At 40.3% G+C, this 25675-nt stretch overlaps 1 protein-coding gene and 2 long non-coding RNA genes across 5 annotated transcripts in view; 1 reads left to right on the forward strand and 2 right to left on the reverse strand.

The window, feature by feature from the left end:
- Positions 1 to 59: 59 nt before the first annotated feature.
- Positions 60 to 4530, reverse strand: LOC127908886 (uncharacterized). Its single transcript, XR_008068895.1, has 3 exons — positions 3740 to 4530; positions 343 to 500; positions 60 to 115 (listed from the first exon to the last, which is right to left on the reverse strand). It is a non-coding gene; the product is annotated as an uncharacterized LOC127908886 (long non-coding RNA).
- Positions 399 to 2646, forward strand: LOC127908885 (uncharacterized). Of its 2 annotated transcripts, none has more exons than XR_008068894.1 (3): positions 399 to 489; positions 1069 to 1334; positions 2551 to 2646. It is a non-coding gene; the product is annotated as an uncharacterized LOC127908885 (long non-coding RNA). The 2 variants fall into 2 exon arrangements; XR_008068893.1 differs by lacking the exon at positions 2551 to 2646 and adding an exon at positions 2173 to 2247.
- Positions 4531 to 10208: 5678 nt separating the features above from the next.
- Positions 10209 to 25675, reverse strand: part of LOC127908887 (high affinity cationic amino acid transporter 1-like) — a 29202-nt gene continuing 13735 nt past the window's right edge. For both annotated transcript variants that reach the window (XM_052468702.1, XM_052468701.1), the window contains exons 7-11: positions 20320 to 20422; positions 19167 to 19372; positions 16053 to 16204; positions 15634 to 15742; positions 10209 to 11434 (exon numbers count right to left, since the gene is read on the reverse strand). In XM_052468702.1, the coding sequence (XP_052324662.1) occupies positions 11241 to 11434; positions 15634 to 15742; positions 16053 to 16204; positions 19167 to 19372; positions 20320 to 20422 (764 nt within the window). In that variant the 3' untranslated portion in view covers positions 10209 to 11240. The remainder of the gene's footprint in view (positions 11435 to 15633; positions 15743 to 16052; positions 16205 to 19166; positions 19373 to 20319; positions 20423 to 25675) is intronic.

Raw genomic sequence — 25675 nt, forward strand, 5'->3', positions numbered from 1 at the left:
CTTACACCTGTTGTATTCAGCATTTCACTGTGAGGTCTACTACACCTGTTGTATTCATCATTTCACTGTGAGGTCTACTACACCTGTTGTATTCAGCATTTCACTGTGAGGTCTACTACACCTGTTGTATTCAGCATTTCACTGTAAGGTCTACTACACCTGTTGTATTCAGCATTTCACTGTGAGTCTACTACACCTGTTGTATTCAGCATTTCACTGTAGGTCTACTACACCTGTTGTAGTCAGCATTTCACTGTAAGGTCTACTACACCTGTTGTATTCAGCATTTCACTGTGAGGTCTACTACACCTGTTGTATTCAGCATTTCACTGTAAGGTCTACCTACACCTGTTGTATTCAGCATTTCACTGTGAGGTCTACTACACCTGTTGTATTCAGCATTTCACTGTGAGGTCTACTACACCTGTTGTATTCAGCATTTCACTGTTAGGTCTACTACACCTGTTGTATTCAGCATTTCACTGTAAGGTCTACTACACCTGTTGTATTCATTTCACTGTAGGTCTACTACACCTTCAGCATTTCACTGTAAGGTCTACTACACCTGTTGTATTCAGCATTTCACTGTATTCTACTACACCTGCATTTCACTGTAAGGTCTACTACACCTGTTGTATTCAGCATTTCACTGTATGGTCTACTACACCTGTTGTATTCAGCATTTCACTGTAAGGTCTACTACACCTGTTGTATTCAGCATTTCACTGTAAGGTCTACTACACCTGTTGTATTCAGCATTTCACTGTATGGTCTACTACACCTGTTGTATTCATCATTTCACTGTATCTACTACACCTGTTGTATTCAGCATTTCACTGTGAGGTCTACTACACCTGTTGTATTCAGCATTTCACTGTGAGGTCTACTACACCTGTTGTAGTCAGCATTTCACTGTATCTACTACACCTGTTGTATTCAGCATTTCACTGTGAGGTCTACTACACCTGTTGTATTCAGCATTTCACTGTAAGGTCTACTACACCTGTTGTATTCAGCATTTCACTGTAAGGTCTACTACACCTGTTGTATTCAGCATTTCACTGTGAGGTCTACTACACCTGTTGTATTCAGCATTTCACTGTAAGGTCTACTACACCTGTTGTATTCAGCATTTCACTGTAAGGTCTACTACACCTGTTGTATTCAGCATTTCACTGTAAGGTCTACTACACCTGTTGTATTCAGCATTTCACTGTAAGGTCTACTACACCTGTTGTATTCAGCATTTCACTGTGAGGTCTACTACACCTGTTGTATTCAGCATTTCACTGTGAGGTCTACTACACCTGTTGTATTCAGCATTTCACTGTAAGGTCTACTACACCTGTTGTATTCAGCATTTCACTGTGGGTCTACTACACCTGTTGTATTCAGCATTTCACTGTGAGGTCTACTACACCTGTTGTATTCAGCATTTCACTGTAAGGTCTACTACACCTGTTGTATTCAGCATTTCACTGTGAGGTCTACTACACCTGTTGTATTCAGCATTTCACTGTAAGGTCTACTACACCTGTTGTATTCAGCATTTCACTGTAAGGTCTACTACACCTGTTGTATTCAGCATTTCACTGTAAGGTCTACTACACCTGTTGTATTCAGCATTTCACTGTAAGGTCTACTACACCTGTTGTATTCAGCATTTCACTGTGATCTTCACTGTAAGGTCTACTACACCTGTTGTATTCAGCATTTCACTGTAAGGTCTACTACACCTGTTGTATTCAGCATTTCACTGTGAGGTCTACTACACCTGTTGTATTCAGCATTTCACTGTAAGGTCTACTACACCTGTTGTATTCAGCATTTCACTGTAAAGATTCACCTGTTGTATTCAGCATTTCACTGTCTACTACACCTGTTGTATTCAGCATTTCACTGTAAGGTCTACTACACCTGTTGTATTCAGCATTTCACTGTAAGGTCTACTACACCTGTTGTATTCAGCATTTCACTGTAAGGTCTACTACACCTGTTGTATTCAGCATTTCACTGTAAGGTCTACTACACCTGTTGTATTCAGCATTTCACTGTAAGGTCTACTACACCTGTTGTATTCAGCATTTCACTGTAAGGTCTACTACACCTGTTGTATTCAGCATTTCACTGTATGGTCTACTACACCTGTTGTATTCATCATTTCACTGTAAGGTCTACTACACCTGTTGTATTCAGCATTTCACTGTGAGGTCTACTACACCTGTTGTATTCAGCATTTCACTGTGAGGTCTACTACACCTGTTGTATTCAGCATTTCACTGTAAGGTCTACTACACCTGTTGTATTCAGCATTTCACTGTGAGGTCTACTACACCTGTTGTATTCAGCATTTCACTGTGAGGTCTACTACACCTGTTGTATTCAGCATTTCACTGTAGGTCTACTACACCTGTTGTATTCAGCATTTCACTGTAGGTCTACTACACCTGTTGTATTCAGCATTTCACTGTGAGGTCTACTACACCTGTTGTATTCAGCATTTCACTGTATGGTCTACTACACCTGTTGTATTCAGCATTTCACTGTGAGGTCTACTACACCTGTTGTATTCAGCATTTCACTGTGAGGTCTACTACACCTGTTGTATTCAGCATTTCACTGTGAGGTCTACTACACCTGTTGTATTCAGCATTTCTGTTGTATTCAGCATTTCACTGTAAGGTCTACTACACCTGTTGTATTCAGCATTTCACTGTAGGTCTACTACACCTGTTGTATTCAGCATTTCACTGTAAGGTCTACTACACCTGTTGTATTCAGCATTTCACTGTATGGTCTACTACACCTGTTGTATTCAGCATTTCACTGTTCTACTACACCTGTTGTATTCAGCATTTCACTGTATGGTCTACTACACCTGTTGTATTCAGCATTTCACTGTGAGGTCTACTACACCTGTTGTATTCAGCATTTCACTGTAAGGTCTCTACTGTTGTATTCAGCATTTCACTGTAGGTCTACTACACCTGTTGTATTCAGCATTTCACTGTAGGTCTACTACACAGCATTTCACTGTTGTATTCAGCATTTCACTGTGAGGTCTACTACACCTGTTGTATTCAGCATTTCACTGTGAGGTCTACTACACCTGTTGTATTCAGCATTTCACTGTAAGGTCTACTACACCTGTTGTATTCAGCATTTCACTGTAAGGTCTACTACACCTGTTGTATTCAGCATTTCACTGTGAGGTCTACTACACCTGTTGTATTCAGCATTTCACTGTAAGGTCTACTACACCTGTTGTATTCAGCATTTCACTGTGAGGTCTACTACACCTGTTGTATTCAGCATTTCACTGTTTCACTGTTGTATTCAGCATTTCACTGTAACTACTACACCTGTTATATTCAGCATTTCACTGTATCTACACACCCTGTTGTATTCAGCATTTCACTGTAAGGTCTACTACACCTGTTGTATTCATCATTTCACTGTATGGTCTACTACACCTGTTGTATTCAGCATTTCACTGTAAGGTCTACTACACCTGTTGTATTCATCATTTCACTGTATGGTCTACTACACCTGTTGTATTCAGCATTTCACTGTAAGGTCTACTACACCTGTTGTATTCAGCATTTCACTGTAAGGTCTACTACACCTGTTGTATTCATCATTTCACTGTATGGTCTACTACACCTGTTGTATTCAGCATTTCACTGTAAGGTCTACTACACCTGTTGTATTCATCATTTCACTGTATGGTCTACTACACCTGTTGTATTCAGCATTTCACTGTAAGGTCTACTACACCTGTTGTATTCAGCATTTCACTGTAAGGTCTACTACACCTGTTGTATTCAGCATTTCACTGTAAGGTCTACTACACCTGTTGTATTCAGCATTTCACTGTATGGTCTACTACACCTGTTGTATTCAGCATTTCACTGTGTGGTCTACTACACCTGTTGTATTCAGCATTTCACTGTGAGGTCTACTACACCTGTTGTATTCAGCATTTCACTGTAAGGTCTACTACACCTGTTGTATTCAGCATTTCACTGTGTGGTCTACTACACCTGTTGTATTCAGCATTTCACTGTGAGGTCTACTACACCTGTTGTATTCAGCATTTCACTGTAAGGTCTACTACACCTGTTGTATTCAGCATTTCACTGTATGGTCTACTACACCTGTTGTATTCAGCATTTCACTGTGAGGTCTACTACACCTGTTGTATTCAGCATTTCACTGTAAGGTCTACTACACCTGTTGTATTCAGCATTTCACTGTGAGGTCTACTACACCTGTTGTATTCAGCATTTCACTGTAAGGTCTACTACACCTGTTGTATTCAGCATTTCACTGTAAGGTCTACTACACCTGTTGTATTCAGCATTTCACTGTGAGGTCTACTACACCTGTTGTATTCAGCATTTCACTGTAAGGTCTACTTACACCTGTTGTATTCAGCATTTCACTGTGAGGTCTACTACACCTGTTGTATTCAGCATTTCACTGTGAGGTCTACTACAACTGTTGTATTCAGCATTTCACTGTGAGGTCTACTACACCTGTTGTATCCGGCACATGTGACTCATTAAATTGGATTTGATTTCTACCTAGTTTGCTGGTGGTAGTCTATCTAAATAGGATCTTTGCAAAGGTGTGAAAGTAGCCCACTTCCACTGGGTTATAGGGCCTGGCATTTAGTTCACAGTCATTATATTTAACACTCAACACTATCTAATAGCCATGTTTTCTATGTCAAAATGTGTTGTGTTATTCCCTATATAGTGTACAACCTTTTGGGACTCGCAGCCAAATGTGTTTGTATGAAAACCTTCGATAAAGACAGAATGAGTGACAATAGGCACGTCTGATCTCAATTCATGACATTGAGAAACACACACACACACACACCTCTACCCTCCATAGCCACGAACGAGACAGCAGCACATCTCTTGTGATTCAACCATATAATCCTCTCTTCTGGGTAACCCGTCTGGAGAAAACCGTATCAAGGAAGATTAATTTGTTACATAACAAAATAGAAAGACAAATTCATAATATGGTGTCCCACACAGCACCCTATTCCATACAGTGGACTACATTTAGGGCTCCGGCCCAAGTGTACACTACGTAATACATAGGGAACCCATTAGAGATACTGCTCATATCATACAGATATGAACAGAACAAAACATACTGAAATTCAAGATCATTTTCTGGAATGAGGACGTGTCTTGGTTGATAGAATAATAAAGAATAATGCACAACGAGACATAAACGTTTTAAAGTAGTTTTTTTATTTACAGCAGCTGAAAAACAGATGACAGAAGAGAAGACGAGTCATTACGGTATCAAAATACAGTCATAGACTTGACACAGTTTGTCCAGGGACTCAATCCAAGGCGCGTTTATAGTACAGCCCACTAGAACAGACATGTAGGAAAGGTCATGGTCGTGCTTAATTTTTTACAATTTTACCTTTATTTAACCAGGCAAGTCAGTTAAGAACATATTCTTATTTTCAATGACGGCCTGGGAACAGTGGGTTAAACTGCCTGTTCAGGGGGCAGAACGACAGATTTGTACCGTGTCAGCTCGGGGATTTGAACTCACAACCTTCCGGTTACTAGTCCAACGCTCTAACCACTAGGCTACGCTGCCGAAATGCACGCTGCCGAAATGCACAGCGATCTCAACGAACGCTGTGGAAAAGGTGAATTGTATAGTGAGACACACTACAATACGTCTTGCATTGAATACCGGCCTTCAAATGAATGGTCCAAAATAAAAACAGACACAAGCAGATTAAAAAACAAACAGATTCAGAGATTTGTCTCTCCATGAAACCTGAACTCACAGCCATATCTATAAAGGTCTATGACTCTTCCTGAATCGAACCCTTACGGAGTGTCCCAAATTGAACTCTGGTCCCTATATAGTGCACTACTTTTGACCAAAGTCCTATGGAGCCTGGTAAAGTAGTGCACTATGTAGGCAATAGGATGCCATTTGGGACGCAGATTAGATTGTCAGTAGCCTGCGGATCCAGCAGGGTAAAGCTAGCTTTGGGACACACCTTTCAAAGGCCAGAACATTACATCCATATGTCTAGGATTCAGATTTAGGACGGAGAACCTGGTTTTCAAAGCTTCTTTAAACTTTCTTTGTTTTTAGCACACATTCAAATAAATACTTATAGCAATACACAGCCTCCAAATATACACTAACAATAATACACAACTATATTTCAATTCAACCAATGTACCACATTATTTCATCAGAACACTGCCCTCTACTGGCAGACTGTTGTCATTACTAGAACACTGCCCTCTAATTGCAGACTGTTGTCATTACTAGAACACTGCCCTCTACTGGCAGACTGTTGTCATTACTAGAACACTGCCCTCTACTGCCAGACTGTTGTCATTACTCAAATGCAATGTACAGTAGCTGCATTTCATATTAGCACCAAGAAGACAAACGCTGGCAGCACTCAGCCATGAAAACACACACAGTGATGACAGTAACGATCACAGTTCCAACAGGAAACACAACATTGTGCTCATAAGTTCACTCAAAGCACAGCTGAAAAAACAGACATACAGGAAGTGTGGAGGAAGTATATGACAGGGCTGAGTAACTTGCCTGTATTGGACATGGCACACAAAGCACCACGTCCTACATTACTTCAAATCTACGGTCATTTACACATCTGTCTGGTATCGGCCATGCATACTTACTGTTGTTTAACTAGCCTGGACCCAGATCTGGTTGTGTCGTCTTGCCCTCTGTGACAATGACCATAGGAGTTGTCAAGACAGCACAGAGGTGGGACCAAGGTATTGTTCAACAAGACGTCTTAAGAGTTCATCCCAAACGGCACCCTATTCCCTACATAGTGCACACATTTTGACCAGGGCTAGCACCCTATTCCTTATTTAGTGCACACATTTTGACCAGGGCTAGCACCCTATTCCTTATTTAGTGCACACATTTTGACCAGGGCTAGCACCCTATTCCCTACATAGTGCACACATTTTGACCAGGGCACACTAAAGGGGAATTAGGGTGCCATTTGAGATTCAACCTTAGCGGAAGAGGAAATTAGTAGCCTGGTTAAACCAGTGTGAATGCTACATTTCCCATAGTGAGTACTTCATTCAGTTTGGTTTAACCAGGCTAGGAGAGTAGCAGTCTCTTTATGTTATAAAGAGGCATACCAATGTGTTTGTAGCAGGACTGAGCACCGTACACACATCTACAGATCTGGCTTCATAAGAGTACAAACGGACCATAAATCATTACTACAACAAAAGTACCCAATATTTACAGAATGAATGAGGATTAACAGGGGATTGTATCATAATAAGTCACTAAACATTCAAAATAATAACATTTCAAAGACGTTATAGTTCACGGCAATAAATATTGTGGCAAATGTTTTTGGGTGGGGGGGTCTGATTTGGACGTGAACCGAGTTGTTTCACCAACAGGTTGGAGACGATGAATAATTTAGGATTTTGACATGGTCTTTGTTCTCTGAATAGACATGTTTTGGTGCAACGTCTGAGGAAGAAAAGAAGGATTCCACATTTCTTTTGAGGAAAATCACACAATGAAATTACCAGCCAACACATTTGGCCAAACACATTATAATACTATAAATAGCAAATCACACAACGAAATTACCAGGCAACACATTTGGCCAAACACATTATAATACTACAAATAGCAAATCACACAAGATACCATCATAATAAAAGTGGTTAAGGTGGAGAAATAGTTAAGCCCCAACAACAACTGTTCCCTAGACGACGGCAGCCCCTTGCACCTCTAAGATGTTTTTCTAATTTAACGAGGCAAGTCGGTTAAGAACAAATTCTTATTTACGATGACGGCCTACCGGGGAACAGTGGGTTAACTGCCTTGTTCAGGGGGCAGAACGACAGATGTTGGTTCCTTGCCCAACGTTCTAACCACGAGGCTAACCAGCCACCCCTGATTCAGAGGGTTAAATGCGGAAGACACATTTCAGTTCAATGCATTCGGTTGTGCAACTGACTTAGGTCTCCCCCTTTTACCTATGTGGACTAGTCATTTAACATTTCATTAGGGTGATGATCATGATCGTCTGGCTGACAAAGTAGGCACTTAAAGTTAACTCCTGAAGTGACTTAGGAAGCATCCCAAATAGTAGCCTGTTCCTTATATAGTGCACTACTTTTAAACCGGGCCCAAAGGGCCCTATGGTCAACAGAAGTACAGTATACAGGGAATAGGATGCCATTTGGGACGTAGGCTAACTCAATTCCCTCACACGCTCATTTATAAATGTAACTTATTTTAATTTACAGTAACTGTACATGCAATATTGTACTATATTAGTACTATATTAGATTACAAACTGGGCAGTTCGAGCCCTAAATGCTGATTGGCTGACAGCCATGGTATATCAGACCCTATACCATGGGTATAGGTTTTAACTGCTCTAGTTACGTTGGTAACCAGTTTATAATAGCAATAAGGCACCTCGGGAGGTTGTGGTATATGGCCAATACAGGTATAGCACGGGTAAGGGCTGTATCCAGGAACTCCGCAATGCGTCGTGGACACGAACTGTCCTTAGCCATGGTATATTGGCCAAATACCACACCTCCTCGGGCCTTATTACTTAACTTGGACATACATGTGCATTGGTTTTTTGATGCAATCAAAAAGTTGACTATGAGGAAGTTGACATAGTTGACTATGAAGAACTCTCATAGTGTGCAATAAGAAGAAGAAGAAGGAAGAAGAAGGAGAAGAAGAAATAGGAGAAGGAAGAGAGGAAGAAGAAGGAAAAGGAGGAGAAGAAGAAGGAAGAGAAGAAGAAGAAGGAGAAGAAGAGGAAGAAGAAGAAGGAGAAGAAGAAGGAGAAGAAGGAGAAGAAGAAGGAGGAGAAGAAGGAGAAGAAGGAGAAGAAGGAGAAGAAGAAGGAGGAGAAGAAGAAGGAGAAGGAGAAGAAGAAGGAGAAGAAGAAGGAGGAGAAGAAGAAGAAGAAGAAGAAGAAGAAGGAGAGAAGAAGGAGGAGAAGAAGGAAGAAGAAGGAGAAGAAGAAGGAGAAGAAGAAGGAGAAGAAGGAGAAGAAGGAGAAGAAGAAGGAAGAAGAAGGAGAAGAAGAAGGAAGGGAGAAGAAGGAAGGAGAAGGAGAAGGAGAAGAAGGAGAAGAAGAAGGAGAAGAAGAGAAGGAGAAGGAGAAGAAGAAGGAGGAGAAGAAGGAGGAGAAGAAGAAGAAGAAGGAGAAGAAGGAGAAGAAGAAGGAGGAAGAAGAAGAAGAAGGAGAAGAAGAAGAAGAAGGAGAAGGAGAAGAAGGAGGAAGAAGAAGAAGGAGAAGAAGGAGAAGAAGAAGAAGGAAGAAGGAGAAGAAGAAGGAGAAGAAGGAGGGAGAAGAAGGAGAAAAGAAGAAGGAGGAGAAGGAGGAGAAGAAGGAGAAGGAGAAGGAAGGAGAAGGAGAAAAAGAAGGAGAGAAGGGAGAAGGAGGAGAAAAAGAAGGAGAAGGAGGAGAAGAAGAGAAGAAGGAGAAGGAGAAGAAGAAGGATAAGAAGAGAAAAAGAAGGAGAAGGAGGAGAGGAGAAGAAGGAGAAGAAGGGAGAAGAAGGAGAGAAGAGAAGAAAGAAGAAGGAGGAAAAAGGAGAAGGAGGAAGAAGAGAGGAGAAGAAGAAGGAGAAGAAGGAGAAGAAGAAGGAGAAAGAAGGAGAAGAAGGAGAAGGAGGAGAAGGAGAAGAGGAGAGAAGGAAGAGGAGAAGAAGGAGGAGGAGGAGAAGGAGAAGGAGAGAAGAGGAGAAGAAGAAGGAGAAGAGGAAGAAGAAGGAGAAGGAGGAAGAAGGAGGAGAAGGAGAGGAGGAGGAGAAGAAGGAGAAGAAGGAGAAGAAGAAGGAAGAAGGAGAAGAAGAAGGAGAAAAAGAAGAGAAGAGAAGGAGAAGAGGAGAAGAAGGAAGAAGAAGGAGAAGAAGGAGGAGAAGAAGAAGGAGAAGGAAGAAGAAGGAGAAGGAGAAGGAGAAGAAGGAGAGAAGGAAGAAGAAGGAAAAAAGAAGGAAGGAGAAGGAGAAGAAGGAGAAGAAGAAGGAGGAGGAGAAGGAGGAGAAGGAGAAGAAGAAGGAGAGAGGAGGAGGAAGGAGGAGAAGGAGAAGGAGAAGGAGAGAAGGAGGAAGAAGGAGAAGAAGAAGGAGGAGGAGGAAGAAGAAGAGAGGAGAAGGAGAAGGAGGAGAAGAAGGAGAAGGAGAAGAAGGAGAAGAAGGAGAAGAAGGAGAAGAAGAAGGAGAAGGAGGAGAAGAAGGAGGAGAAGAAGGAGAAGGAGGAGAAGAAGGAGGAGAAGAAGGAGAAGAAGGAGAAGAAGGCTCGTGCAACATTCCGTAAATCATCACTCCTCTACAATGGAAGTTGGAACAAGGCCAGCTTATTACCTTAAACACTCACCTCCATTCATACTGTAGTTGTAATTTGAGACGTATCAATTATAATTCATTACATCCTGAATATGATGTTCAATCAAACAAGGAAGTGCAGCTGTATTGACTCAGAGATGGCTCTGCACATATGAATGAAAAAACATCACTTGTTGTCATCAATAAGTCAATATATTTGTAGATAAGAAGCAGAGTATGTCAATTAACATTGTAAGTAATGAAATTGGGGAGGATGATGTTGACTAGTAGAGGAGGGGACACAGCAACCAGCACTGTGCCCACTATGGGTCCTGGTCAAAAGTAGTGCACATCCTCTATCGTGCAGTGACACCAGGACTCCAGCAGAGGGCGATAGACTAAATGGTAATCAACCAGTAATGCTAGTATTAGGGACGAGCCCTGCTCTTCAGTGTGAAATTATAGACTATTCAGTATTTCCAACAAATTTCAATAAAATGTTAAGGGCCACAGATCCTTTCAAGACCCCTTTCTTCTTCCAAGAGAAGTGTGATAGTCGTCCTGCTTTGTGCTAACAATGACAGACGGACTGGTTGGTTTGGTGCTTACTACTGACATCACTAACAGAGTCATGAGCAGTGGACGTGGAACTGGTATGGACCACTGCCCAATGTGAAGAGACCCGTGTCTGGTTTGGTACAACGCAACACGAGATCCTAATAGAGCTCGTTTTGATTGTACATGATTGTCCCCCTTCACGTGAAGATATTTCTGACAGTATATGGCACTAATCTGACCGTTAAAAGATAGATGAAGTAATTGGATATTAGCATTAGGGAAGTGCACTGCACCTCCCAACCTCTAGAGGTCCCCGTCCTCCTCGTCCACTGTGTTGTCCAGGTCCAGGCCGTTGTGTAGGAACACTTCCTTCTCGATGTCCATTGGCTGTCCGCTGAGAGTGCAGTCTGGCTTGTATCTGTGCAGGTTACCGGCAGTATTGGCTAAAGCAGCTTCTACACTGTTACGGATCCCATAGCCAAAGTAGATGATGAAACCTGGGAGAAGGGTTACAAAGGTGAAGCTGGTTGAGAGAACGCCAAGAGTGTGCAAAGCTGTCATCAAGGCAAAGGGTGGCTACTTTGAAGAATCTCAAATATAAAATATATTTTTATTTGTTTTTGGGTTTTACACTTTTTGGGTTACTACATGATTCCATGTGTGTTATTTCATAGTTTTTATGTCTACATGTATGTAGAAAATAGTAAAAAATAAAGAAAAACCTTGGAATGAATAGATGTGTCCAAACTATTGTATCTATAGGTCATATTTAATCTATAGTGCAGATAAATGTAGTGTATATATATAGTACAGATAAATGTAGTGTATATATATAGTACAGATAAATGTAGTGTATATATATAGTACAGATAAATGTAGTGTATATATATATATAGTACAGATAAATGTAGTGTATATATATAGTACAGATAAATGTAGTGTATATATAGTACAGATAAATGTAGTGTATATATAGTACAGATAAATGTAGTGTATATATATAGTACAGATAAATGTAGTGTATATATATAGTACAGATAAATGTAGTGTATATATAGTACAGATAAATGTAGTGTATATATATATAGTACAGATAAATGTAGTGTGTATATATAGTACAGATAAATGTAGTGTATATATAGTACAGATACATGTAGTGTATATATATAGTACAGATACATGTAGTGTATATATATAGTACAGATAAATGTAGTGTATATATATAGTACAGATAAATGTAGTGTATATATATAGTACAGATACATGTAGTGTATATATATAGTACAGATAAATGTAGTGTATATATATAGTACAGATAAATGTAGTGTATATATATAGTACAGATGAATGTAGTGTATATATATAGTACAGATAAATGTAGTGTATATATATATAGTACAGATAAATGTAGTGTATATATATATAGTACAGATAAATGTAGTGTATATATATATAGTACAGATAAATGTAGTGTATATATATAGTACAGAGAAATGTAGTGTATATATATATATATAGTACAGATAAATGTAGTGTATATATATAGTACAGAGAAATGTAGTGTATATATATAGTACAGATAAATGTAGTGTATATATAGTACAGATAAATGTAGTGTATATATATAGTACAGATAAATGTAGTGTATATATAGTACAGATAAATGTAGTGTATATATATAGTACAGATAAATGTAGTGTATATATATAGTACAGATAAATGTAGTGTATATATATATAGTACAGATAAATGTAGTGTATATATATAGTACAGATAAATGTAGTGTATATATATAGTACAGATAAATGTAGTGTATATATATAGTACAGATACATGTAGTGTATATATATAGTACAGATAAATGTAGTGTATATATATAGTGCAGATAAATGTAGTGTATATATATATAGTACAGATAAATGTAGTGTATATATATAGTACAGATAAATGTAGTGTATATATATAGTACAGATAAATGTAGTGTATATATATATAGTACAGATAAATGTAGTGTATATATATAGTACAGATAAATGTAGTGTATATATATAGTACAGATAAATGTAGTGTATATATATATAGTACAGATAAATGTAGTGTATATATATATATAGTACAGATAAATGTAGTGTATATATATAGTACAGAGAAATGTAGTGTATATATATAGTACAGATAAATGTAGTGTATATATATATATATAGTACAGATAAATGTAGTGTATATATATAGTACAGAGAAATGTAGTGTATATATAGTACAGATAAATGTAGTGTATATATATAGTACAGATAAATGTAGTGTATATATATAGTACAGATACATGTAGTGTATATATATAGTACAGATAAATGTAGTGTATATATATATAGTACAGATAAATGTAGTGTATATATATAGTACAGATACATGTAGTGTATATATATAGTACAGATACATGTAGTGTATATATATAGTACAGATACATGTAGTGTATATATATATATATATAGTACAGATAAATGTAGTGTATATATATATATAGTACAGATAAATGTAGTGTATATATATATAGTACAGATAAATGTAGTGTATATATATATAGTACAGATAAATGTAGTGTATATATATATAGTACAGATAAATGTAGTGTATATATATAGTACAGATAAATGTAGTGTATATATATATAGTACAGATAAATGTAGTGTATATATATAGTACAGAGAAATGTAGTGTATATATATAGTACAGATAAATGTAGTGTATATATATATATATAGTACAGATAAATGTAGTGTATATATATAGTACAGATAAATGTAGTGTATATATATAGTACAGATAAATGTAGTGTATATATATAGTACAGATACATGTAGTGTATATATATAGTACAGATAAATGTAGTGTATATATATAGTACAGATACATGTAGTGTATATATATAGTACAGATAAATGTAGTGTATATATATATAGTACAGATAAATGTAGTGTATATATATATATATAGTACAGATAAATGTAGTGTATATATATAGTACAGATAAATGTAGTGTATATATATAGTACAGATACATGTAGTGTATATATATAGTACAGATAAATGTAGTGTATATATATAGTACAGATAAATGTAGTGTATATATATAGTACAGATAAATGTAGTGTATATATATATAGTACAGATAAATGTAGTGTATATATATATAGTACAGATAAATGTAGTGTATATATATATAGTACAGATAAATGTAGTGTATATATATATAGTACAGATAAATGTAGTGTATATATATATAGTACAGATAAATGTAGTGTATATATATATAGTACAGATAAATGTAGTGTATATATATAGTACAGATAAATGTAGTGTATATATATATAGTACAGATAAATGTAGTGTATATATATAGTACAGATAAATGTAGTGTATATATATATATATATAGTACAGATAAATGTAGTGTATATATATAGTACAGAGAAATGTAGTGTATATATATAGTACAGATAAATGTAGTGTATATATATATATATAGTACAGATAAATGTAGTGTATATATATAGTACAGAGAAATGTAGTGTATATATATAGTACAGATAAATGTAGTGTATATATAGTACAGATAAATGTAGTGTATATATAGTACAGATAAATGTAGTGTATATATATAGTACAGATACATGTAGTGTATATATATAGTACAGATAAATGTAGTGTATATATATATAGTACAGATAAATGTAGTGTATATATATAGTACAGATACATGTAGTGTATATATATAGTACAGATAAATGTAATGTATATATATATAGTACAGATAAATGTAGTGTATATATATATATATAGTACAGATAAATGTAGTGTATATATATAGTACAGATAAATGTAGTGTATATATATATATAGTACAGATAAATGTAGTGTATATATATATATAGTACAGATAAATGTAGTGTATATATATAGTACAGATAAATGTAGTGTATATATATAGTACAGATACATGTAGTGTATATATATAGTACAGATACATGTAGTGTATATATATAGTACAGATAAATGTAGTGTATATATATATAGTACAGATAAATGTAGTGTATATATATATATATAGTACAGATAAATGTAGTGTATATATAGTACAGATAAATGTAGTGTATATATAGTACAGATAAATGTAGTGTATATATATAGTACAGATACATGTAGTGTATATATATAGTACAGATAAATGTAGTGTATATATATAGTACAGATAAATGTAGTGTATATATATATAGTACAGATAAATGTAGTGTATATATATAGTACAGATAAATGTAGTGTATATATATATAGTACAGATAAATGTAGTGTATATATATAGTACAGATAAATGTAGTGTATATATATAGTACAGATAAATGTAGTGTATATATATATAGTACAGATAAATGTAGTGTATATATATATAGTACAGATAAATGTAGTATATATATATAGTACAGATAAATGTAGTGTATATATATAGTACAGATAAATGTAGTGTATATATATAGTACAGATAAATGTAGTGTATATATATATAGTACAGATAAATGTAGTGTATATATATATAGTACAGATAAATGTAGTATATATATATAGTACAGATAAATGTAGTGTATATATATAGTACAGATAAATGTAGTATATATATATAGTACAGATAAATGTCGTGTACCTATGATCATCCAGAAAGAGAAGCGTATCCAGGTTCCTCGGCCCAGCTGACACATCAGGAAGATGTTGATAAACATACTGGCCACTGGGAGGAAGGGAAGCAGGGGCACCTGGGAGGAGAGGAGTACAGATAAATGGAGGAGGCGTGAGGAGAAATGTAGGAGAGGAGAGGGGAGGAGGAGATAGAGAGGAGGAGGTGTATATAGGCATGAGTACAGATAAATGTAGTGTATATAGAGATAGGAGGCGTGAGATAAATGTAGTGAGGAGAGGAGATAAATGTAGTGTATGAGAGAAGGCGTGAGGAGAGGAGGAGGATATATAGTACAGGGAGAAGAGGAGAGAAGGAGAAGATTTCTAAACATACTGGCCCCTGGGCGGAAATGTCCCTGACCGTGGGGTACAACTGAGTGAACATACCTTGAAAGAGAGATTGGTCTTGCTCTCAGGCTGTCTCCAGACCAGTAGAGTGACTGCCAGACAGGCTGTAAATATGAGGCTCAGTAGAGAGACAGACCAGGAAGCAAAGCCTCCCTGCACTGCTACCACACAGAAGATACACACCAACACTCCTGCAGGGAGAGAGACAGACACAGAGACAGTAAGGACGAGACGGAGGTGACCAGAACTAACACTCCTACAGGGAGAGAGACAGACACAGAGACAGTATATATATAGTGACCAGAACTAAACTCCTACAGGGAGAGATACAGACACAGAGACAGTAGTGTATATAGACGGAGGTGACCAGATAAACTCCTGCAGGGAGAGAGACATACACATAGTACAGATAAATGATTATAAGATGGAGGTGACCAGAGCTAACACTCCTGCAGGGAGAGAGACAGATAAATGACAGTAAGGGCGAGACGGAGTACCAGAACTAACATCCTGCAGGGAGAGAGAGTGTATATATATAGAGACAGATAAAGACGGAGGTGACCAGAACTATACTCCTGCAGGGAGAAATGACACAGAGACAGTATAGGATAGTACGGAGGTGACCAGATAACACTAAATGCAGGGAGAGATAGACACAGATAAATGTAAGGTATATATATAGGTGACCAGAACTAAATGTCCTGCAGGGATATAGACAGATACAGAGACAGTAAGGATAAATGTACGATACGGAGGTGACCAGATAAACTCCTGCAGGGAGTGTAGACAGATACAGAGACAGATAAATGGAGGTGACCAGAATAGTAACACTCCTGCAGGGAGAGAGACAGACACAGAGACAGATAAATGGTGTATAGACGGAGTACAGATAAATGTCCTGTATATATATATAGGGATAAATGTAGAGAGACAGATATACAGAGACAGTAAGGATAGACGGAGGTGACCAGAACTAACACTCCTGCAGGTAGAGACAGATACATAGAGACAGTAAGTACAGATACGGAGGTGACCAGAACTAACACTCCTGCAGGGAGAGAGACAGACACAGAGAAATGTAGTGTATATATATATAGTACCAGATAAATCCTACAGGGAGAGAGACAGACACAGATAAATGTAAGGACGAGATATATAGTACCAGATAAACTCCTGCAGGTATAGAGACAGACACAGAGACAGATAAATGAGTGAGACGGAGGTGACCAGAACTAACACTCCAGATACAGGGAGAGAGACAGACACAGAGACAGTAAATGTAGTGTATATATAGGTGACCAGAACTAAACTCCTGCAGGGAGAGAGACAGATAAAGAGATATATATATATAGTACAGTAAATGACGAGATAGGTGACCAGAACTAACACTCCTGTACAGATAAATGTAGTGTATATATATAGTACAGATACAGTAGGTATATATAGGAGGTGACCAGAACTAACACTCCTGCAGGGAGAGTACAGATATAGAGACAGTACAGGATAAATGGAGGTGACCAGATACTAACACTAAATGCAGGGTATAGAGACAGATAAAGAGTGTATAGTAAGGGTACAGATAAAGGTAGTGACCAGAACTAACACTAAATGTAGGGAGAGAGACAGACACAGAGACAGTATAGTACAGATAAATGGTGACCATATATAACACTCCTGCAGGGATATAGACAGACAAAGAGACATATATATAGTACAGACGGAGGTGACCATATATAGTACAGATCCTGCAGGGTATATAGTACAGATAACAGAGACAGTATATAGTACAGATAAAGGTGACCAGAACTAACACTCCTGCAGGGAGAGACAGACACAGAGACAGTAAGGACGAGACGGAGGTGACCAGAACTAACACTCCTATAGGAGAGAGACAGACAAAGAGATATAGTATAGTACAGATAAATGTGACCAGAACTAACACTCCTGCAGGGAGAGAGACAGACACAGAGACATGTAAGGACGAGACGGAGGTGACCAGAACTAACACTCCTGCAGGGAGAGAGAGACACAGAGACAGTAAATGTAGACGTATACGGAGGTGACAGATAAATCCTAGGAGAGAGACAGACACAGAGACAGTAAGGTATAGACGGAGGTGACCAGATAAATCCTGCAGGGAGATAGACAGTACAGAGAAGTAAGGATATATACGGAGGTGACCAGATAAACTCCTGTAGGGAGAGAGACAGATAAGAGACAGTACCTATGATCATCCAGAAAGAGAAGTGACCAGGTTCCTCCTACAGGGAGACACATCAGGAACAGAGACAGTAAACATACTGGCCAGGGACCAGAACTAACACCCTGCAGGGAGAGGGAGGAGGCAGAGGGACAGGAAGGAGGAGGAGACGGAGGTGACCAGAGCTAACACTCCTGAGGAGAGAGGAGAGACACAGAGACAGTAAGGACGTGAGACGGAGGTGACCAGAGCTGAACACTCGTGCAGGGAGAGAGACAGACACAGAGACAGGAGGACGAGACGGAGGTGACCAAACTAACACTCCTACAGGGAGAGAGACAGACACAGAGACAGCTGAGGGACATAGACTTGAAGGTGACCAGAACTAACACTCCTGCAGGGAGAGAGACTGACACAGAGACAGTAAGGACTGCCAGACGGAGGTGAAATAGAGCTAACACTCCTGCAGGGAGAGAGACAGACACAGAGACAGTAAGGACGAGACGGAGGTGACCAGAACTAACACTCCTGCAGGGAGAGAGACAGACACAGAGACAGTAAGGACGAGACGGAGGTGACCAGAACTAACACTCCTGCAGGGAGAGAGACAGACACAGAGACAGTAAGGACGAGACGGAGGTGACCAGAACTAACACTCCTGCAGGGAGAGAGACAGACACAGAGACAGTAAGGACGAGACGGAGGTGACCAGAACTAACACTCCTGCAGGGAGAGAGACAGACACAGAGACAGTAAGGACGAGACGGAGGTGACCAGAACTAACACTCCTACAGGGACAAAACTGAATAGATGTGTGTGTGTGAGTCTGCCTGTGTGTGTGTGTGTGTGTGTGTGTGTGTGTGTGTGTGTGTGTGTGTGTGTGTGTGTGTGTGTGTGTGTGTGTGTGTGTGTGTGTGTGTGTGTGTGTGTGTGTGTGTGTGTGTGTGTCTTACCTAATGTACTGGTACAGATGTTGACTACGAAGCCAGACAGGTTGTTGGGTTCTGTGTTGTGAGGGAACAACAGGTTTTTGGCACAGAACACCTCCTCTGCTCCCGGCAGGATCCCCACACTGCCCTCGTTAATGGACTCTAAGGTGTCTGGCTCGTCCAGCGTAGAAGCCATCCGATAGGCCATACTGGATTGCTCTGGCTGGTACCTGCAGGACAGAAAGAATAGCCACATTAAAGAGGCAAAACAGTAAGCTGCCACCTATTGAATAAATGCAACCACTGAAATTCAGACAGAGCTATGGATCCAAGAACTGATCATCCATGCAGATACTAACCTGAGTATGAGAACACAGGCTGCCACTAAGGTGTAGGCTAGCAGGGTGCAGGGTGTAGTATGTAGGGTACTAACCTGAGTACTAGAACACAGGCTGCCACTAAGGTGTAGGCTAGCAGGGTGCAGGGTGTAGTATGTAGGGTACTAACCTGAGTACTAGAACACAGGCTGCCACTAAGGTGTAGGCTAGCAGGGTGCAGGGTGTAGTATGTAGGGTACTAACCTGAGTACTAGAACACAGGCTGCCACTAAGGTGTAGGCTAGCAGGGTGCAGGGTGTAGTATGTAGGGTACTAACCTGAGTACTAGAACACAGGCTGCCACTAAGGTGTAGGCTAGCAGGGTGTAGTATGTAGGGTACTAACCTGAGTACTAGGTGCAGGGTGTACTATATACTAGAACACAGGCTGCCACTAAGGTGTAGGCTAACCTGAGTACTAGAACACAGGCTGCCACTAAGGTGTAGGCTAGCAGGGTGCTAACCTGGGTGCCACTAAGGTGTAGGCTATGCAGGGTGTAGTATGTAGGGTACTAACCTGAGTACTAGAACACAGGCTGCCACTAAGGTGTAGGCTAGCAGGGTGCAGGGTGTAGTATGTAGGGTACTAACCTGAGTACTAAGTACTAGAACACAGGCTGCCACTAAGGTGTGGCTAACAGGGTGTAATATGTAGGGTACAACCTGGTACTGAACACACTAAGGTGTAGGCTAGCAGGGTGCAGGGTGTAATATGTAGGGTACTAACCTGAGTACTAGAACACAGGCTGCCACTAAGGTGTAGGCTAGCAGGGTGCAGGGTGTAATATGTAGGGTACTAACCTGAGTACTAGAACACAGGCTGCCACTAAGGTGTAGGCTAGCAGGGTGCCGATAGACATCAGATCAACCAGGTCTTTCAGGTCAAACAGGAAGGCCATCACCGCTGTAGGAAGGAGTCAAAGACCATTAAGAAATATGACAGGATCTATCCCAGAATAACCCTGTTTAAAATACAAGCCAATGCACACATTCATGGGCGGAGTTCCTGGACACAGATATTCCTGGACTCATAAGCAAGCTCAAAGGAGAATCTCCATCTAAAATAAGTTGTTTTTCAGGACTAGGTTAAGATCTGTGTCTGGGAAACCACCAAAACAAATGATTGTATTTGATTCTGGCATCTGCACTGTACAGTAAGAATGAACATGATGATGACTCTACAACTGCCCGTTATGATTTCATTTCCTGTGAAACATGCTACACACAATATATTCACGTCACGGTACAGTATCACAGCAACCAGTAGGATAGACAGTAGGCTAGACAGTAGGCTAGTACAGTAGGCTAGACAGTAGGCTAGTACAGTAGGCTAGTACAGTAGACTAGTACAGTAGACTAGACAGTAGACTAGTACAGTAGGCTAGACAGTAGACTAGACAGTAGGCTAGACAGTAGACTAGTACAGTAGGCTAGACAGTAGACTAGTACAGTAGACTAGACAGTAGACTAGACAGTAGGCTAGACAGTAGACTAGTACAGTAGGCTAGACAGTAGACTAGTACAGTAGGCTAGACAGTAGACTAGTACAGTAGACTAGACAGTAGGCTAGACAGTAGGCTAGTACAGTAGGCTAGACAGTAGACTAGTACAGTAGGCTAGACAGTAGGTTAGTACAGTAGGCTAGACAGTAGCCTAGACAGTAGGCTAGTACAGTAGGCTAGACAGTAGACTAGTACAGTAGACTAGTACAGTAGGCTAGTACAGTAGGCTAGACAGTGGGCTAGTACAGTAGGCTAGTACAGTAGGCTAGACAGTAGGCTAGACAGTAGGCTAGTACAGTAGGCTAGACAGTAGGCTAGTACAGTAGGCTAGTACAGTAGGCTAGACAGTAGGCTAGTACAGTAGGCTAGACAGTAGGCTAGACAGTAGGCTAGTACAGTAGGCTAGGCAGTAGGCTAGTACAGTAGGCTAGACAGTAGGCTAGACAGTAGGCTAGTACAGTAGGCTAGTACAGTAGGCTAGACAGTAGGCTAGTACAGTAGGCTAGACAGTAGACTAGTACAGTAGACTAGACAGTAGGCTAGTACAGTAGGCTAGACAGTAGGCTAGTACAGTAGGCTAGACAGTAGCTAGACAGTAGGCTAGTACAGTAGGCTAGACAGTAGGCTAGACAGTAGACTAGTACAGTAGGCTAGTACAGTAGACTAGTACAGTAGACTAGACAGTAGACTAGTACAGTAGGCTAGACAGTAGACTAGACAGTAGGCTAGACAGTAGACTAGTACAGTAGGCTAGACAGTAGACTAGTACAGTAGACTAGACAGTAGACTAGACAGTAGGCTAGACAGTAGACTAGTACAGTAGACTAGACAGTAGGCTAGACAGTAGGCTAGTACAGTAGACTAGACAGTAGACTAGTACAGTAGGCTAGACAGTAGGTTAGTACAGTAGGCTAGACAGTAGCCTAGACAGTAGGCTAGACAGTAGACTAGTACAGTAGGCTAGACAGTAGACTAGTACAGTAGGCTAGACAGTGGGCTAGTACAGTAGGCTAGTACAGTAGGCTAGACAGTAGGCTAGACAGTAGGCTAGTACAGTAGGCTAGACAGTAGGCTAGTACAGTAGGCTAGTACAGTAGGCTAGACAGTAGGCTAGTACAGTAGGCTAGTACAGTAGGCTAGACAGTAGGCTAGACAGTAGGCTAGTACAGTAGGCTAGGCAGTAGGCTAGTACAGTAGGCTAGACAGTAGGCTAGACAGTAGGCTAGTACAGTAGGCTAGACAGTAGGCTAGTACAGTAGGCTAGACAGTAGGCTAGTACAGTAGGCTAGACAGTAGGCCAGACAGTAGGCTAGTACAGTAGACTAGACAGTAGGCTAGACAGTATACTAGTACAGTAGGCTAGACAGTAGACTAGTACAGTAGGCTAGACAGTAGGCTAGTACAGTAGGCTAGACAGTAGGCTAGACAGTAGACTAGACAGTAGGCTAGTACAGTAGGCTAGACAGTAGGCTAGTACAGTAGGCTAGACAGTAGGCTAGTACAGTAGGCTAGTACAGTAGGCTAGACAGTAGGCTAGTACAGTAGGCTAGACAGTAGGCTAGTACAGTAGGCTAGACAGTAGGCTAGACAGTAGGCTAGTACAGTAGGCTAGACAGTAGGCTAGTACAGTAGGCTAGACAGTAGGCTAGTACAGTAGGCTAGTACAGTAGACTAGACAGTAGGCTAGTACAGTAGACTAGACAGTAGGCTAGACAGTATACTAGTACAGTAGGCTAGACAGTAGACTAGTACAGTAGGCTAGACAGTAGGCTAGTACAGTAGGCTAGACAGTAGGCTAGACAGTAGACTAGTACAGTAGGCTAGACAGTAGGCTAGACAGTAGACTAGTACAGTAGGCTAGTACAGTAGGCTAGTACAGTAGGCTAGTACAGTAGGCTAGACAGTAGGCTAGTACAGTAGGCTAGACAGTAGGCTAGACAGTAGACTAGTACAGTAGACTAGACAGTAGGCTAGTACAGTAGGCTAGACAGTAGGCTAGTACAGTAGGCTAGACAGTAGGCTAGACAGTAGACTAGTACAGTAGGCTAGACAGTAGACTAGTACAGTAGACTAGACAGTAGGCTAGTACAGTAGGCTAGACAGTAGGCTAGTACAGTAGGCTAGACAGTAGGCTAGACAGTAGGCTAGACAGTAGACTAGTACAGTAGTCTAGACAGTAGGCTAGACAGTCGGCTAGACAGTAGACTAGACAGTAGGCTAGTACAGTAGGCTAGACAGTAGAGTAGACAGTAGGCTAGTACAGTAGGCTAGACAGTAGACTAGACAGTAGGCTAGTACAGTAGGCTAGACAGTAGGCTAGTACAGTAGGCTAGTACAGTAGGCTAGACAGTAGACTAGTACAGTAGACTAGTACAGTAGACTAGTACAGTAGAGTAGACAGTAGACTAGTAAAGTAGACTAGACAGTAGGCTAGACAGTAGGCTAGACAGTAGACTAGTACAGTAGACTAGACAGTAGGCTAGTACAGTAGACTAGTACAGTAGGCTAGTACAGTAGACTAGACAGTAGGCTAGACAGTAGGCTAGTACAGTAGGCTAGACAGTAGGCTAGTACAGTAGGCTAGACAGTAGGCTAGTACAGTAGGCTAGACAGTAGGCTAGTACAGTAGACTAGTACAGTAGACTAGACAGTCGGCTAGACAGTCGGCTAGACAGTAGACTAGTACAGTAGGCTAGACAGTAGACTAGTACAGTAGAGTAGACAGTAGACTAGTAAAGTAGACTAGACAGTAGGCTAGACAGTAGGCTAGACAGTAGACTAGTACAGTAGACTAGACAGTAGGCTAGTACAGTAGACTAGTACAGTAGGCTAGTACAGTAGACTAGACAGTAGGCTAGACAGTAGACTAGACAGTAGGCTAGTACAGTAGACTAGACAGTAGGCTAGACAGTAGACTAGACAGTAGGCTAGTACAGTAGGCTAGTACAGTAGACTAGACAGTAGACTAGACAGTAGGCTAGTACAGTAGACTAGACAGTCGGCTAGACAGTCGGCTAGTACAGTAGGCTAGACAGTAGACTAGTACAGTAGAGTAGACAGTAGACTAGACAGTAGGCTAGACAGTAGAGTAGACAGTAGACTAGTACAGTAGACTAGACAGTCGGCTAGACAGTAGACTAGACAGTAGGCTAGTACAGTAGGCTAGACAGTAGACTAGTACAGTAGAGTAGACAGTAGACTAGTAAAGTAGACTAGACAGTAGGTTAGACAGTAGGCTAGACAGTAGACTAGTACAGTAGACTAGACAGTAGGCTAGTACAGTAGACTAGTACAGTAGGCTAGTACAGTAGACTAGACAGTAGGCTAGACAGTAGGCTAGTACAGTAGGCTAGACAGTAGGCTAGTACAGTAGGCTAGACAGTAGGCTAGTACAGTAGGCTAGACAGTAGGCTAGTACAGTAGACTAGTACAGTAGACTAGACAGTAGGCTAGACAGTAGGCTAGTACAGTAGGCTAGACAGTAGGCTAGTACAGTAGGCTAGACAGTAGGCTAGTACAGTAGGCTAGACAGTAGGCTAGTACAGTAGGCTAGACAGTAGACTAGTACAGTTGGCTAGACAGTAGGCTAGTACAGTAGGCTAGACAGTAGACTAGACAGTAGGCTAGACAGTAGACTAGTACAGTAGGCTAGACAGTCGGCTAGACAGTAGACTAGACAGTAGACTAGTACAGTAGGCTAGACAGTCGGCTAGACAGTAGACTAGACAGTAGACTAGACAGTAGGCTAGACAGTAGACTAGTACAGTAGGCTAGTACAGTAGGCTAGACAGTAGGCTAGACAGTAGACTAGTACAGTAGACTAGACAGTAGGTTAGTACAGTAGGCTAGACAGTAGGCTAGTACAGTAGGCTAGACAGTAGGCTAGACAGTAGGCTAGACAGTAGGCTAGTACAGTAGGCTAGACAGTAGGCTAGACAGTAGACTAGTACAGTAGACTAGACAGTAGGCTAGACAGTAGACTAGTACAGTAGACTAGACAGTAGGCTAGACAGTAGACTAGTACAGTAGACTAGACAGTAGGCTAGACAGTAGACTAGACAGTAGGCTAGTACAGTAGGCTAGACAGTAGGCTAGTACAGTAGGCTAGACAGTAGGCTAGTACAGTAGGCTAGACAGTAGGCTAGTACAGTAGGCTAGACAGTAGGCTAGTACAGTAGGCTAGACAGTAGACTAGTACAGTTGGCTAGACAGTAGGCTAGTACAGTAGGCTAGACAGTAGACTAGACAGTAGGCTAGACAGTAGACTAGTACAGTAGGCTAGACAGTAGGCTAGACAGTAGACTAGTACAGTAGACTAGACAGTAGGCTACAGTCGGCTACAGTAGACTAGACAGTAGACTAGACAGTAGGCTAGACAGTAGACTAGTACAGTAGGCTAGACAGTAGGCTAGACAGTAGCTAGACAGTAGACTAGTACAGTAGACTAGACAGTAGGCTAGTACAGTAGGCTAGACAGTAGGCTAGTACAGTAGGCTAGACAGTAGGCTAGACAGTAGGCTAGACAGTAGGCTAGTACAGTAGGCTAGACAGTAGGCTAGACAGTAGACTAGACAGTAGACTAGACAGTAGGCTAGACAGTAGACTAGTACAGTAGACTAGACAGTAGGCTAGACAGTAGACTAGTACAGTAGACT

Source organism: Oncorhynchus keta, chromosome 18 (assembly GCF_023373465.1).
Source record: "Oncorhynchus keta strain PuntledgeMale-10-30-2019 chromosome 18, Oket_V2, whole genome shotgun sequence".
Classification (NCBI taxonomy): Eukaryota; Metazoa; Chordata; class Actinopteri; order Salmoniformes; family Salmonidae; genus Oncorhynchus; species Oncorhynchus keta.